The sequence below is a fragment of the Danio rerio genome, chromosome 21 (genome assembly GCF_052040795.2).
Source record: "Danio rerio strain M-AB ecotype USA chromosome 21, GRCz13ab, whole genome shotgun sequence".
Lineage (NCBI taxonomy): Eukaryota > Metazoa > Chordata > Actinopteri > Cypriniformes > Danionidae > Danio > Danio rerio.
The window spans coordinates 40327148-40345000 of record NC_141041.1 but is presented as its reverse complement, the minus strand read 5'-3'; the positions used below and the strand labels follow the sequence as shown (position 1 = coordinate 40345000).

The window sequence follows — 17853 nt, the reverse complement described above, 5'->3', positions numbered from 1 at the left end:
CTTTGGGAGTACATATAATGCAGTAATGGCATTTGCTGAAAGCTAACCCCGAGATGTATCGAACTTTCTATAAACCAGCGCGCAGACTACAGACACACAGGCTCCCAGTCAATAATCCTGGCAGAATTACCAAGGGCTGAAACCCAAGCAGTTACATCAGAGGGCCTGAGACATCTTTGAGAACGCCAGATTTATTGGGTAAAACATCTGGCTGCTATTATACACAACATTTGGGTCTGGAACGCAGGATGTAGAGCAACCAAGGCCTGCAATAATGCTACCAAGCAGTGAGATGTTCAGTGATGAGAGACACAAAAACAAACCATTCAACAAGCCTAAACTACAGTACAAAAAGAGTACAACTAACTGCAGCCAATGGCCATTAATAATTCAGACAGAGCCACTGAATCACTATCGCTCTTTTTATGACCCAGAAACACCAGTCAGTGAGAAACCATATTTCAAAAACCTAAAATCAGTTCCTGTCGTCTGATGCAGCACCCTACTAATGTAAAAAGAGAAGATTTATTTCCTACATTCTGCGTGCTCACTTCCTGTTTGTCTGCACTGTGAAACAAGGCTATTTCTCTGCGACAAAACAGCTCGTTGATGACCCCTTCCTGTTGTCAAGAGAACCAGCAACGCATGTTACTTTGTGCCACTTATAATTACAAAAAAACAATAACTTGGTTTGTTACTAAACTTCAATTAAAAAAAAAGCTGAAGTTAGAAATTTGTCTTCACACAACAATTTAATTCCAAAAAAAAAAATAAAAAATTAAAATACAAGAACAAACATTTTCAGAAAGTTCATTTTAAGATCCTATTAAAAAATGTAAAACAATAGCAGTGTTGTACAATTGTACAGTGTAGGAGGGGAGATATTTTATCTTTTGCAATATAACCTGTAACATTTGCCCCATGATAAAAAAATTTATTTATTTTGATTACGATAAAACCTATAATTTTTTGGTGAAATTATTTATTTTTTATTACAGTAGTACAAGTGAGATAGTTTTGTATGTTTGAGCCTGCTAACAAATACCAATTTATTAACATATTTAACTACAAATTCTCCTCGTAACACCAGTCGAGTGTTTAAAATTAGGGTTGTGCAATTAATTAAAATCATGTCGAAATCACAATTTTACGATTTCTAAATCGCCTTACAGCTTGATTTTTTTGCACATTGCAGTCTCCACTGATACTTCCAAAGACTATAGATGAATTACCGGTTTGTAAACATTCAGGTTGCGCATTCAGTGAGGTTGCAGAAAAAAATGGGAACTCTAGCAATTACAGTGAGAGAATGACATCCAATGCTGTACAGAGTTTGTTGTTGTATTAAAGATGAGTTATAATGATTACATATTATATACATTATTTACATAATGCTTTCAGCATATTATAACAGCTTGTCACCCAGTGACAAGCACAGTTATTAGGCAAAATTAACATTAAAAGGAGTGGTGTTCAACAGACAGGTCCATTTGCGATAGCACCCTGTCAATGAATATTGGATTAGACAAAATGGCCAAGCATCCAGCCCCAAATATACAACTATCTCATTGAAACCCCAAGTCAATTTACAAGAGAGAAGTTAAAGGCCAACAAGTCTATGGATGCCAACAGTTTTGTTCTGTGTGGTCATGTGCAAGAAAAAATGTTCCATTATTACTAGACTCAAAACTTTGTAGTGCTAAAAACCGAAGTTCTGCCTAGCCAAAGACAAGGAAAAAAGACGGAACTGTACAAGACCTGGGTAATCATCAACAATCAGAACAACTGCATTCTGACAGCGAAGTGCCCCTGTATGGCAGGGTATGTGAACTCACATTTTTACATTTTATTCTTAGCATTCAGTGTCTGCAGTTTATTGAAACCAGCCTTTTTTTTTGCAACCGGTATGCGGGGTTGAACCATGTGACATCATGTGTGATGTAGGTCGGTAACCAAACGTGTGCTTTAATGACACTGGAATCTCAGCAAATACTTGCTTCACAGACATAAGTAATGTATTCACATGAAGCTTAAAGTCTATAATTTTAACTGAACCAACTACACTTAAAAAGAAACGTTTTTTGGTTTTGCAGTCTGTTTAAAACAAACACAAGGTACAGTCCGTCCTGTCAAACGCACATCACATGACAGCAACTGCTCAAAGGTCCACAAACTTGTAAACAAACAGTCGTGGTCATTTCTGAAGAAGATTCGCCACGAAGACCAAGTTGTGAATTACTTCAGACAAGCAACGTGATCTGACAAAGCATTATCCAGAGGATAATAATGCATAAAATGGCCATAAATGAGGTTGATGTCGTGATCTCGTTCCTTTCAAGTGCGCACGCACATTAGCTTGGGCAACCTGAAAACAAATGCTGATTTTGTTCGATTTGGATGTTTAGAAAGGAAACTTGTGAGACTTTTGCTTAATAAATGTCAGATTTCCATTATTAAAAGTTTCTGTCATAAACAGCAACTAAATTTTCTAATCCAAGTTCTTAATCTTGAACTGATAATCAGTCAGATTATTTTAGCAGGCTTAATATCAGTGTCAGAAAATTTGATAAATAATTGTTCTCATGCAGACTAAATTGTTTATATACTGTACAAAACAAATAGAATAGGAAAACATACACAGCCCCATAGAGCATCTAGTTTATTTAACATTGGATAGTGTATCATGTTTATATGAAGACAATATGTTGTTCTTGTACATTTGATTATTTAATTTCTGTACCTGAACACTTTCAAGATTCCAGAGAAAACACACAGAACATTTGATATTATTTATATCTCTGCTTTATTGTCTTTATCCATGCTTTAAATTTGTTTATTTTATTTTAAGCAAACGCACTCAAACTAGTCCCAATCAATCTAATAGTATAAATTCCTTTCAAATAGAGCTATTTAATCATCTGGTGAAACTGTATCCAAATCACAATAAATTATACAAAATACTAAGTCAATTTTTCCCCATATTGCGCAGCTTTAAAGTGAATCCATTCATTTAAAAATGTGTTTGGTAAGATAGTGCTGGTTCAGTACTTCCTATTATGGTCTATAATCTACACATATGCAGCTGCATCCTGAAGTTGCCACAAATGACGGATTTTAAAGAAAGAACTTTGCATGACAGTAGAGCATGTGGATACGCTAACAACTTGATACTCTAAAAAGGTATATAAACTAAACAAATGATTAAGAAAAATTTACGTAATTAATCACATCATCATGATTAATCACAAAACGCTGTATTTATTACAGAAACAAAAATACAGGCATGTAAGTGCCATTTAAATAAAAATAAACAATGCCAATAACAAACAACAAAGATTGACTGTTTAAGAGTCTACCATGTAGGCAGTCATTTTTGATTACCTTAAAGAATCACGCAGGTCCCAAAATGTGGAGGTTTTTCTTTCCGTTCGCCATGCGGTATCATATTCCAATAAAACATTCTGAATGAAAATATGCTGAATGAGAGTGAACTGCAGTTAAAGTCTAAAGATTTAAAATGAAACAGCCGAAATTGCATGAAACTCTGGAGGAAACACAGGATAGCCTGGTAATGCGACATTAATTGTTTTATACTGAAACTTTCCTTAGAAAAGCGCATCCTTGGTCTTATCCAAATTTCTTTGCACATTAAACACACGCAGGGCTGGAGCAAGCTGAACTGGTGCTTTAGGCCAGGAGTCACCAATCTCGGTCCTGGAGGGCCGGTGTCCCAGCAGGATTTAGCTCCAACTTGCCTCAACATACCTGCCTGTATGTTTCAAGCATACCTAGTAAGACCTTGATTAGCTTGTTCAGGTGTGTTTGATTAGTGTTGGAGCTAAAATCTCCAGGACATAGGCTCTCCAGGAATAAGTTTGGTGACCACTGCTCTAGGCAAACAGCAATCACGCCGCCCTCGCCTCTATGCACGTGCCGTCCCTGAATACACTTTTTTTTTTTTGGCTGGTTAAACATTTAAAATTAATTGCGTGCATTAACGCGCTAATTTTGACAGACCTATAAACATATAGTTAACAAATTCTACTGACTAAATAATTTTATCAGATTAAACAAGTATGGAGGAATAGAAACAAACAATTAGCTATGGAATATATTATTATTTCCATTATTTCATCTTTATTTCATAACCAAAAAAGCAAACAAATCACCAAATGCAAATACAAACAAGCAGACATAATGTGTTGAATTTTGGATGGATAAATCAAACACTGCACACCCAATTAAACTGTGATGTAGACTATAGTATCTGTGAATGAGCAATTCCATGCAAATATCAACCTTGCCATGAATAAAAAAAATAATAATTATGTTTTCACCTAAAAATCAAAAGTGTGTGTGATTTCAAAAGTACTCTAAATTGTCTCTGTCAATGTTTTCAAACAATTATATTTGATTTAACAAAGTTTTGCCATCTGTCACATTCATAACAGAGAGGTGGCACATCCATAACAAAGCTTTTTTCTCATAAATTAGGGATGCTCATTTTGGTTAATTTTGCCAACCGACAACCACCGATCGATAACCAAATATTAGCGGTTAACTGGTCAGAATAATATTAAATTTTTATTTAACAAAAGAAAATAATTGACGTGTCTATTTCATGTCTGACACATTAAATATTGTATTTTAAAATACTGGATTTATTTTAACATGCCAACATATTAACAACAGAACATCTTCACGCACCTGCAGTGTTTCCAACACCATAGAAATAAAGAATAAACAAAAAAAAAAGAATAAAATAAATAGTCCTGCCCTAGATATTTTTCACTTTTTAGCACACAACGACAAAAATGTGAGGCGCGCAGGGCGCATACGCAACTTGCAAAACACTCGCGGCCGTTAGTAAACCATTCAAAAGATGTGCCTCTCAACATAAAAAAAAGGGATTCGCTGTGATCGGCCTCTTGTGAAGCCAAACTTAAAAAATATATAAAATAAAAAATTTTTATCATTGAATTTATACCATTAATTGGTTAACGGTTCATCTTTTTTGAGCATCCCTATCATCAATGCAAAAATAAAATAAAATCAATTTGTTTTGTTCTATAGAGAGCCCACTCTTATCCTTTTGAAAAGCATTATTTCTTTTAGGTTCTGCAATTTAATTTACCAAAGTTTTACAAAGTATAACTTTTTTGTCACATCCATAACACGTTTATTTTCATCATTTAAAATCTAAAAAAAAAATGTTTACAGATGAATATTTCTCTGATCCCATAACTGTGGTTAGTTGTTTTGGAAAATGCTTTAATGCAATATTAACATATACTTTTTTTCTTTTCTCTGTGAATTCATGTTTTGAATTTTTTCTGCAAATGTCACATCCATAACGCTGGAATGGCTTGAATATTACCACCTAAAGGAAACAATACCACAGTTTCTTAGAGTTACACAGTAACTCAAGTATGGATGATGCTTATGTTTCTCAACACATTAACACATAAATATTACGGTGTTATGTTAGAAAAAAATAACCATATAATGTGCCCAGAAAAATTAAAGTATCTTTACAACAACCTGTCAAAATAAGAGTATGTGTGACCTTAGGAAATGGTGAAAAAAAGAAAAGTAAAATGCACTTGTCAAATTATTTATTTATATAATAATTGAATTAATTAATTTTTTAAAGATTTATTTTTGGCCTTTTTGACTTTGTTAGATAGGACAATGCAGAGACCGAAAGCAAAGTGGGAGAGAAATAGGAGGGCAGGGTTTTGGGCAGGAAATGTCTTCGAGCCAAATTTGAACTCGGGACGCCCTGAAGTGCTACTGCACCATATGTTAGCGTGCTAACCACTGGGCTATTGCGCCAACCAAATTTTATTTTTAAGGAATAAGAATTGCACAATTCTTATATATATAAAAAATATATATATATATTTTTTTTTTGGGTTTATAATAAATAGTCTTTGAATATTATTCCTGACAAATTTAGCTACTAGATGTTAGTCAGACAACATTTATATGTTCCTTCTTAATGCCAAATTTGTAAATAATTATCGATAAGATGCTTATGATAAGCCGTTAAGTTCTGATAAGTCTCATAAGTTCTGCTTCCTTCAGTTGCTTGACGTGTCGCGTGTGCCCGTAAAGGAGTGAGCTCCAACACACACACACATATTACGTACATCTTGACATGCGAAAGTGTTTCTCTATATGTTTTTATCGAAGTTGCTTACAATACTGATCCATCCACAGACTTTGTAAATGTTTACAAATACATGCACAGCCGTTTAGAGGTCATTTCTAGTTAATGATGTCAGAATTTGCCAGTGGTTTGGAACGGATGTGTGAATGTTTTTCCGTAAAACTTCCGTAACGTCCTCGCCTGTGTGAACAGTGCTTTTTTGAATTTACCGATGAAGTCATTCCTGAAATTTTCCAGATATTTACTGGTATCACTGTGTGAAAGTGGCTTTAGAGTATCACTTACCAGTTTAATAATGATTCGATCAGTTGTAGTTAGAAATTACAAGTTTTTCTCCTCTAAAGGCTTATTATAAGGTTTCTTTAGCCATCTTGTTGATGGACAATGTCAACTGTCTTTGCTCTGCTCAATGACAGTCTGATGGATATGGATGTGCTGTATCTCTGAAATTATAAATATTTAAAATAGGCTCTATTCTTATAAATAACATAGTTGCAATCTAAACAACTACATTCTCCACTGAAAAAAAGCCTCAAAAGTACATTGTTTTCCAACAGCAGCAAAATTTGTACTTATATATTTTTAGTAATTTATTTATTATGTTTACTTGCATTAATAAGTATTAAATTACAAAGTAAAATACACATTCATGATAAATGATAAAATAATTAAATTAGTGACTGCTTCTAGAATTACTGTTAGAGAAATTAGGATTGAAATTGAGGGAGCAACAGCGGTTGACAGGTACAAGATACAATCTGACATGTTTCTAAGTCAAAGGTTGAAATGTTTTGCGGTATCCAAGGCACTGCTGTTCATTATAATTCCATTGCTCCTTCTTTAAAGCATCTTACATTCTCCAAATGCATTCTGTGAGCTATGTTCTACTTCAGCCGCACCAAAAATGACACCAAGTCCTCTTAAACAGTGATTTATAGCTCGATCCTCACCTGAGAGGTGAGCTGTGGCTGCTAAAATTAGATTCTATACAGTTCTACACAATCACTGCAGTCACTTTCCTTGATGTTTTGCTACTTTGAAGGCTAATCAAGTATATAAACAGAAAATACGCACAGTAGACCACCACCAAACAAGTATTTGAAGGATTGTGACAGCGAGAAAATGAGATCGTCCACAAAACACGATTGTTTTGGACGCGCTCTGTGATCAAGCGTTCAAACCAGCACAATGACTCCAGCAGCAATACGCTTTGACTCTATACAAACAAAATGCACCGTAAATACGCTAAGAGTCGCAACAATGATCCAAGAAAGAAAAAAAACAGTCATTGTCTTTCTGAGAGCTGTTGAGCATGTGGACTTCCCTCAGGGTGCACATATCTCCATGCTGCAGACAGAAAATCTATAGCCTGATTAACATCACAGTTCCATTTCCCTTTTGGTAAATGATGCACTAGCGGCTCAGTAAAATGGACGGGTGACCACATTAATTTAATTCATTAAAGAGGCTCTGTGCCATTTAGGTTCTGACTGCTATTGTGTCCAAGGAGAAGGGTTGCTCATTTTACTATGCACCGACAGGCCGGATGTAGACTTTTAAGGCATTAAATGTAAGATTTTTTTTATTAAAGTATCTAAAAACTACTAGAACACTGTTATATTTTTGCTGACATATGTACTAATATTACAGTGAATCTGGAAAGTATTTTATTTTTTCCACATTTTTTTTTAATGTCACAGCCTTAATCCAAAAATTGATTAAATTAATTTATTTCCTCAAAATTCTACACACAATACCACATGATGACAATGTGAAGAAAGATTTTTTTAAATTGTAGCAAATTTATTAAAAAAAAAAACCTGAAAAATCACATGTACATTAGTATTCACAGCCTTTGCTCAATACTCTGTTGATGAGAAGCAACACTATACAGCCATTTTCAGATCAACTCAAAGATGTTCACAGAGTAGTGAAGCCACTTCATTGATATTTTGGTGGTGTGCTTTGGGTCATTGTCCTGCTGTAAGATGAACCGTTGCCCCAGTCTGAGGTTAAGAGCACTCTAAAGCAGGTTTTCATTCAGGATGTCTCTGTACATTGCTGCATTTATCTTTCCCTCTATCCTGACTAGTCTTCCAGTTCCTGCTGCTGAAAAACATCCCCACAGCATGATGCTGCCACACCCATGCTTCACTGTAGGGATGGTATTAGCCTGGTAATGAGCGAAGCCTGGTTTTCTCCAAATGTAACGCCTGGCATTCACTCTGAAGAGTTTAATTTAAGTCTCATCAGACCAGAGAATTTTGTTTCAAATGCCTTTTGGTTAATTCCAGGTGGGCTGCTATGTGCCCTTTACTAATGAATGGCTTCTGTCTGGCCACTCTACCATACAGACCTGATTGGTGGATTGCTACTCAGACAAAGTGACCATCAGGTTATTGATCACCTCCCTGACTAAGGCCCTTCTCCCCTGATCACTCAGCTTAGATGGCCGGCCAGCTCTAGGAAGAGTCCTAGTGGTTACAAACATCTTGCACTAGCAGATGATGGAGGCCGCTGTGCTCATTGGAACTTTCAGAGCAGCGGAATTTTTTCTGTAACCTTTTCCAGCTTTGTGCCTCAAGACAGTCCTGTCTCAGATGTCTACAGACAATTCCTTTGTCTTCATGCTCGATTTGTGCTTTGACATGCACTGGGACCTAATATAGACAGGTATATGCCTTTTAAAATCATGTTGAATCAAACCACAGGTAAACTCCAATTAAGCTGCAGAAACATCTCAAGAATGATCTGTGGAAAGAGAATGTACCCGAGCTCAATTTAAAGCTTTACACCAAAGGCTGTAAATACTTATGTACATGTGATTTTTCAGGTTCTTTATTTTTAATAAATTTGCAACAATTTCAAAAAATATTTTTCACATTGTCATTTTGGGGTATTGTGTGTAAAATTTTGAGAAAATAAATTATTGAATTAATTTTGGAAAAAGATTTTAACAGAAAAAATTTTGAAAAAGTGAAGTGATATGAATACTTTCTGGATGCACAGTATCTAAAATGTTTTGAAGTATGTTAAAATCTCCAGAAATAAGCAACTAGTGACAGGGACCATGTCCTGTGTTGGCATGCTAATGACTTCAAACACCCTTAATTTCCAGTTTGGTTAATAAAAAAAAATAATAAAAAATGGATGTAACCACCAAAGATGCTTTAATATGTCATGTGTTTTAATACACGGCACAAAGAAGCATTATAACAGAAACTTTATGACAGTATGATAAACCAGCACTGATTCTTCCACATGTGATCAGAAGTAAAAGAACCAAGAAGCCAACAAGCCATGGTCGACCAGAGCTCAAACAAACCTTGTTGTCGTCTTGATGAACAGCCACAAAGTCAAGAAGAAGAGCAGAATCTACCCTGAGCCCCATAGTTTTTTAAAAGGTCGTCTAAATCGCAAGTGCTTTTGCTTTCTCATGAGTGTTTCTGACATCCGATCCTTTCAGAAATGGACAAATGCGAGATTGACGCATGAAAAAATGAAGGAGCAAATGATTGTTTCAGCAACCTAAAACGTAAACAAACTGCCATGTTTAACTATTTAGGACTATAATGAATTTAAAATGATGGAATTACTTTCTAACGGAGGTTTCATGGGCTGGTTACGATTAAAGATACAGATAAGGGGCCCTATCATACACCCGGCACAATGTGGCGCAAGACGCAACGCAATTGCTATTTGCTACTTTCACCTCGGCGCAAGGGTCATTTTGAGGTGTTGCGCCACACTGTTTAAATAGCAAATGCATTTGTGCTTAAATGTGCGCCCATAGGTGTTCTGGTCTAAAAAAGCAGGCGTGTTTTGGCGCGTTGCTATTTTGAGAAACTGTAAATAGTCTGTTCTTCAGACCAGAACAAAGTCGGTCTATTGTCTGGCGCAAAATGCGCCTGGCTTACACACTACACACAAGATGTAGAGCAATAAGCAAATATCTTTACATATGAAAAAGATATAATATATTAAGGATATATATATAATAAGTATATATATATATATATATATATATATATATATATATATATATATATATATAGGATATAAATATAAATGATTAAAATATTACAAAACATATTAATTTCTACCCTACATGAATTTAAAAACCACTGCCTTAATACTTTCTTCATCTCAGGAGGCTTTTTCAGTTCATTCAATTTGCTTTTGTATAAAGTTATCATTATTAGCAGTATTATTTATTATATCCATATTTATATTTGTTTTATTAAAAACAAGCTTAGATTTGTCCACCTGTCAGGTTTTAGATTTTAGATTTCCTTAATATTGTTCATTTATTCGTTTGCTGGAAATTAGAACTGAATTTAGAAATAGTTGAAACAAATCTTAATCAAAAATCAAAAATCAAATGCGCTTAGCAAATGAAATTAATTATTTATAGGCTAATTGATGTCTGTGCGTAAAGGTTTCCCTATCCACGAGAGCAAAAGCGAAAGTGAACTTACTTTACGTCCTGTAAATAGCAAATATGGATTCTGACATGCCCTGAAAGCGTTTGCGCCCTGCACTTTGCGTTTTGCGCATGGACCGTCAAAATAGAGCCCAAGAGGTTTGCACTGACTGTAGGCTATATGTTGAGTGTTGTTTTTTAACCCAAATAAGGACTAAATGTATGCAGTGTGTAGTTGGTAACATATCAGAGACTGTAAGCGTCTGTATGTGTTCATATATGTTGCATTTATTTATTTATTTGATATAACTGCAGACGTTGCAGTAGGCCATTTCGTATTATTATTGATCTGCAGTTATAATCAAATCCTGTTCATAGAAAAGTTAGTGATGAACATTTATACAGAAGTATTTGTGTGTATAAAGCATCTGTTTTGTGAGAAATGCTTCTCATATGATATTTGAACGACCTGTATGGCTTTACTGTGATATTTCCTCAAGCGAGAATGATGTCCACCAGACAATTCTGTCATACACCATGCCCACAAAAACCCTTTTAGCAGTGGAAACGCAAGCCTGAAAAAGGTGACCCGTACCGACTAGTACCATACTGTACCACTCAGTGGAAATGGGCCAAAAGAGAACTGTGGACAATATGGTACTAGCGCAAGCAAAAACAAAAATTAGATCAAGTGCACTTCAATTACAGTATAAGTGTATACTGCATAGTATAAATAGATTAACTGAGCTACGGCATATAAATGGCTTCTGAATTATGTTCCCTTAATTCCTTTATAGGTAGCTTAAACTTGTGGAGAACTGCAATAACACCACATGTGGACCCCTGATGTATTCCATAGCTGTCTCACTTAAAACCAGCCATAACAAAACCTTTCAAGATTCATTTGCAAGAATTAAACACCAGAGAGGTATTCGGACAGACAAGTTCCACCACAACACAAACAAATCCTTATGCTGTTTTTTTTTTTTTTTTTTTCAGTGGAAACTAACAGCACAGCAAAACGCCAGAGCCCACCGATTCATCCCAGTTTTTCCTGCAAGATTGAGCTGTGTGAATTTCATTTTCACAAGAGCCCCAAATTAGGACCATCTGGATTAAGCTCCGAAAGGAGAACATTTCTTGACGGCATGTGTATGCAAGTAAGGCCGTACTCACACTAGGTACAGTTGCCTCGAACCGGGCCAAAGCACGCTTGTCCCCCCTCCCGTCTCCCCCGACGGCCCGCGCTCACACCATATCGGGCCTCGGCACGCTTACGTCATCGCTGCTGCGCTGTTCAGTGAAGCGCTCTCTATGGCAAGCCTTTTTAGCATTTAAATCTTTGTTCTGACTCCATAAATATATTTAGAGATATCTCTAATTATATTTTGACTTGTCATAATCATAATTCGACTAGTCAGAATAACAATTAGAGATATCTGCAATTACAATTGTACTAGTACGAAATCAGATTATCAGATAGATATCTCTAAATGAGTTTTGACTAGTCACAATTGTAATTAGAGATATCTCTGAGTTTTTACTAGTCATAATACATTTGGAGATGTCTTTAATTCATCATATTTAGAGATATTTACAAATATATTTGAAGATCTCTAATTAATTTACTAATAGTCGAATTACAGTTTACAGATATCTTGAATTGGATTTTTGACGAGTCTAAACTCAGAGATATCTGCAAATATTTTTCAATGGAAGTCAATGGAGGAATATGACTAGTCATAATATATTTGCAGATATCTCCAATCTGATTTCGTACTAGTACAATTGTAATTGCAGATATCTCTAATTGTCATTCTGACTAGTCGAATTATAATTATGACTAGTCAAAATATAATTAGAGATATCAGAACAAGGTTTAAATGCTAAAACGGCTTGCCATACGCTCTCACTCAGTAGCAAAGTGGAGATTTCTCTAGTTATTTCGTTTCAGTCGTTTGATATGCAGTCAAATATTTCGCCAAACAGTCCTTAGGGATGTGGTGACACGCAGTCAGATATTTCGCCGAACAGATCCGCCACTTTTGGCGCTCATAAACAATCATTAAGCTCTCGTGCTGCAGGAATGAGAAGGCTTGCTGAAGGTGCGCAGCTGGCGTGCTGTGAGGAGTTTGCGTCTTTAATAAACTACGGCAGTTAGCGTTCACTGAACAGTAAGAATGATTATTAATCCATATCAAACAGTCCCTTAAAAGTCACGTCTCGCTTTCGGTTTCGGGCTTTGGCGCGTTTTGCGCTCACACTCAAGCGTACCGCGCCAAAGCCCAAGTGTACCGCGCTCAGGCACACCTCTTCCAACCGGGCCAGGGCCGGCCAAGTGAACCGTGCTTGAGCGCGATTCAGCGCACTCACACTTCTCAAACGATCCGGGAAACGGGCCTGGGCACGGTACGGATGGCATAGTGTGAGTAGGCCCTAAAAAAATTCATCCTTGGGTGAAACCAGAGCATGATTCTCACAGGCAAATTCTTTCATTTAATCCTTCTTTTTTTCTGCCTTCATTCCTCCCAATTCAAAGTCGGCATCAACACCCATTAGGGAAACCGTTACCACCACACCCCCATAAAAACACAGAGAAACCGACTTCATCCATAAGGTATTTAATACTGTATATGTACTTCCCATCAGGCCGGTCAGCCACAGGACTCTCTGAGAAGCATTTGTGTGAGGGCGTGCTGACATCTGGGAACTATCGGGACTGCCAGGCCTGCACACGGGAGGGAGCGAGAGCCGCTGATACACAACCGCGCAGAGACAGAAAGAGTGGGAACGAGGCCGAGACAAAAGAAAAGCCTGACGCAATTAAGTCTACAACATCGACCGGGGAGCTTGGCCTGTCGAGACTCGGGCAGGACTTCATACGGGGTGTCAATAATTCAATAGCGAGTGGCAGGAGCTTTGTGTCTCGTCGAGAAAATCATCTGTCATTTGGGTTTGTTGTTTTTTTTTTCTAGATGTGTCATGTATGGCAGGAGATAAAATGATGACAGTGGAAAAGAAAGCAGTGGAAGAATGGTTCTTCTTTCAAAGGCCACGTTCAAGTAGCCTACGTAGAATCAGGATCGCATGACAGAAGGGTCAAATCACACAACCTCTGGCCAGTCCAGCAGAGGCATCTCAGATCTCTGGGAGTCTCCGGAGACGAATGTACCAATCTTCATCTCGGGTTCCAGCTCTTCTCAAAATGAGACAACTGTCTACGTAAGGGCAATTTCAAGGAGAGGCTGTATTTCCTCATTTGATTCTTAAGAATACAGTCTACAATGGATATGGTGTGCCTATAAGACAGACTTTATAATAGTGAATTACATTGCTATAATTGGACCCGTGACCTGAATTTAGAATTAAAAATCCTTCATTTGTGTTATTCTTGATGAACAATAAGCATTTACAATCGATATTGGCCTCTAGAGGTGTGAACCTACACTGGTCTCATGGTCCGGTTATGATTATCATGCCATCGATTCGGTTTAATTCGATATGCTTTCCATAGACAATTATATATATATATATATATATATATATATATATATATATATATATATATATTATTAGTATATATATTATTAGTAATACAATTTTGTCCTTTAATACAAACAGTCAGATATATAAACTTTACCTTTAAACAACACAAGCATTTATAGCAAATAAACAAATATAAATATCAGCTCGCTTTCTGAGTCCTGTCTACCAAGTTCTTTCTTAAACCCCTTCGATTGGTCACGCGCTCAACAGAAAGGGCTGCGATTGGCTGTTACCACTGTATTGTGCAGGCCTCTCAAAATGTACTCATACTGGTACTAAACAACTAATGATCCTGTATGTAGTAAATCTTTAACAAAGACCAGAGTGTGCTCTCACACAGAAAATCCAAATATCCACAAACAAGAAAACCAGGAAATCCCCATAGCGTTGCATTTTAAATGGAAGACTTAGGGCCTACTCACACTATGCCATCCGTACCGTGCCCAGGCCCGTTTCCCGGATCGTTTGAGAAGTGTGAGTGCGCTGAATCGGGCTCAAGCACGGTTCACTTGGCCGGCCCTGGCCCGGTTGGAAGAGGTGTGCCTGAGCGCGGTACACTTGGGCTTTGGCGCGGTACGCTTGTGTGTGAGCGCGAAACGCGCCAAAGCCCGAAACCGAAAGCGAGACGTGACTTTTAAGGGACTGTTTGATATGGATTTATTAATCATTCTTACTGTTCAGTGATCGCAAACTGCCGTAGTTTATTAAAGACGCAAACTCCTCACAGCACGCCAGCTGCGCACCTTCAGCAGATCTCCTCATTCCTGCAGCACGAGAGCTTTGATTGTTTATGAGCGCCAAAAGTGGCGGATCTGTTCGGTAAAATATCTGACTGTGTATCCCCGCATCCCTAAGGACTGTTTGGCGAAATATTTGACTGCATGTCACTGCATAACAAACGACTGAAAGGATATAACTAGAGAAATCTCCACTGTGCTGCTAAATGAGAGCGTATGGCAAGCCGTTTTAACATTTAAACCTTGTTCTGGCTATCCATAAATATATTTAGAGATATAATTATATATTTTGACAAGTCATTATTATAATTCGACTTGTCAGAATGACAATTAGAGATATCTGCAATTACAATTGTACTAGTACGAAATCAGATTGGAGATATCTGCAAATATATTATGACTAGTCATATTCCTCCATTGACTTCCATTGAAAAATATTTGCAGATATCTCTGAGTTTTGACTCGTCAAAAATCCAATTCAAGATATCTACAACTGTAATTCGACTATTAGTAAATTAATTAGAGATATCTTCAAATATATTTGTAAATATCTCTAAATATTACGAATTAAAGACATCTGTATGACTAGTAAAAACTCAGTTAGAGATATCTCTAATTACAATTGTGACGAGTCAAAACTCATTTAGAGATATCTGCAAATATTTTTGAATAATTGTTATTCTGACTAGTCGAATTATAATTATGACTAGTCAAAATATAATTAGAGATATCTCTAAATATATTTATGGAGTCAGAACAAAGATTTAAATGCTAAAAAGGCTTGCCATAGAGAGCGCTTCTGAACAGCGCAGCAGCGATGACGTAAGCGTGCCGTGGCCCGGTATGGTGTGAGCGCGGGCCGTCGGGGGAGACGGGAGGGGGGACAAGCGTGCTTTGGCCCGGTTCGAGGCAACTGTACCTAGTGTGAGTACGGCCTTAACTGCTTTCATTGTTGACGTATGGCTAACAAACACACAATTACGGAACCATTTCACACAAGGATTTAATTCAAACATTTGATTGAAGTTTCAAAGTGAGTTTGAGGTAGGGTTGGGCGATATGGCAAAAATGCAATATCAATAATTATTTTCCATATTGAACAATAGCAATATACATTTCAATACATATTTTGATTGCTTCCATTACGAGGATGCATTAAATGGCATAACATTTTCGTCTGATAAATTTTTGATGGCTGAAAATTCGATACATCTCTAATATTAACGCACTTTTAGATTCCTATTGTTGCACATTTTTGTTTTGTGATTGGGTCTTAGATCTATACAGAATAAAAAAAGATCAGAGCTTATCATTGATATTAACAAATTTTATCGCGATTCGATATGATATCGTTTATTGGCCCACCCTTAGTACTTTCTTTGATTTACTTTCATAAATCAAAGAACAATTATATTAATAGCTATGTTTCCATCCAAAGATGCAAATTAAATTTATGAGCAAAGCAGGAATATCGCATAAGACGCGCGAATAAAACAGCGTTTACATCCGATGAGTCAAAGACAACAAAATTGACACTTCCTGATTAACTTGCGGCAAACATAAAATGTAAAAACGTAACATAGGAGAAGCTGAATGAATCGCTTTTTTATTTGATAAATTACTTGCGCCTCAGAAGACAAATGCCAACATGCAATGAACGCATGGTGGTGTATAACAGTGGTTCCCAACAGGGGGGTTCCAGCCCACAAGGGGGCCTCAGCCAGCTTTGTGGGAGGTTGCGTCATATTTGAAAAAATTCTTAGCAGTGAAAAATTAGGAGAATGATCATGTTGCCTTAGTTCATTTTATTCCCTAACTCAGTGGTCCCCAACCACCATTCCGCGGATCAATTGGTACCCGGCCGCACAAGAAATCATGAATTATTTCTGTTTTATTTATTATCCGAGTCTGAACAATCTTTTATTTTGAAAAGTCTTTTATTTTGGAAAATGACCATATTCTCATGGTTACATCTCGGTCACTTGAGTCACTTGAGTAAGAAACAGACGTCTTTGGAAAGTTTCTTTGGTAAAAGGGAAAAGGCCCAGTGAAGGACCCACGAACTGCCAAGGTATGGATTCACAACCCATTCGTCAACAAATCAGGTGAATCCACCATGGCTGTGGAAGAAGATTAACTGATGGACATCGCAAATGACAGCGGCCTTTTAGGGGCTGTTCGCATTTTGCATATTTTTTAGAGTTTGCACAAGTTTGTTGTTTCCAATGGAGGTGTGCGGCTTGCTCGCAGAAGCGTTGTGATGCGCTAGCGTCAATGAACCCCGCGAGCGCATCGCAAGTCACATGACAAGAAATGATCTATCAGCTTTAGCTTGCATGGAGTATTTACATTTCGGTAAGACTACTTTTCTCAGACAAACACAGAAAACAAACACTGCAGTGCTTAGTACCTTTCTCCATGAATAAAACTTGTATCAGAGTGACAGCAATGTTTTGTCAGCTTGTCATCCTCTGAGAAAATGGTTGATGGCCGCCTAGCAACCTACAAAAAAACGAAATTTCAAATAGGCTTAAGTTTTTCAGTTACCAATGGCCTACTACTGTTTTGTTTTTATATTTTATATTAGGCTTTTATTTGTGCATAAACATATCTAGATATTGTAATAAACATACAATACCATTCGATTGAAAACAACATTTGTTGTTATCATTACTGCAAACTTATATGAGTGATAAATTATCATTAAATGTGGAGCCTTACAATATTTTCCAGGTTAAAAGAGGGTCTCAGGCAAAAAAAAACGTTGGGTACCACTGGAGTTTATCCTACTCAGCTATGCGCATTTTCAAAACGTATGTGCATCATTTTTATGATGCTTTTTTTATGCTCATATCCAAATTGCAAATAAAAATAGGTGGATGGACATATTGTTATTGTCATTATCACCTGATTAAACTGATTTGGTGGAGACTGTCAGTAAACTAAGACTCTGTGTAGTTAATTCTGCTCCATCT

The 17853-nt window shown here is 36.8% G+C and overlaps 1 protein-coding gene and 1 long non-coding RNA gene across 3 annotated transcripts in view; one reads left to right on the top strand and one right to left on the bottom strand.

Annotated features, from left to right (window-relative positions):
- LOC147838925 (uncharacterized) overlaps positions 1 to 14121 on the top strand; it is a 25350-nt gene extending 11229 nt beyond the window's left edge. The window contains exons 2-3 of the long non-coding RNA XR_015520624.1: positions 11595 to 11755; positions 13029 to 14121. This is a non-coding gene — a long non-coding RNA (uncharacterized LOC147838925). The remainder of the gene's footprint in view (positions 1 to 11594; positions 11756 to 13028) is intronic.
- ubtd2 (ubiquitin domain containing 2) overlaps positions 1 to 17853 on the bottom strand; it is a 65988-nt gene that overhangs the window by 33725 nt on the left and 14410 nt on the right. The window contains exon 1 of one of the 2 annotated variants that reach the window (XM_087299575.1): positions 17289 to 17382. The exons of the other annotated variant lie outside the window; for it this stretch is intronic. Coding sequence (XP_087155701.1) covers positions 17289 to 17298 — 10 coding nt within the window. The 5' untranslated portion in view covers positions 17299 to 17382. Of the gene's footprint in view, positions 1 to 17288; positions 17383 to 17853 lie in introns of those variants that run through there. 2 annotated transcript variants of the gene reach the window in all.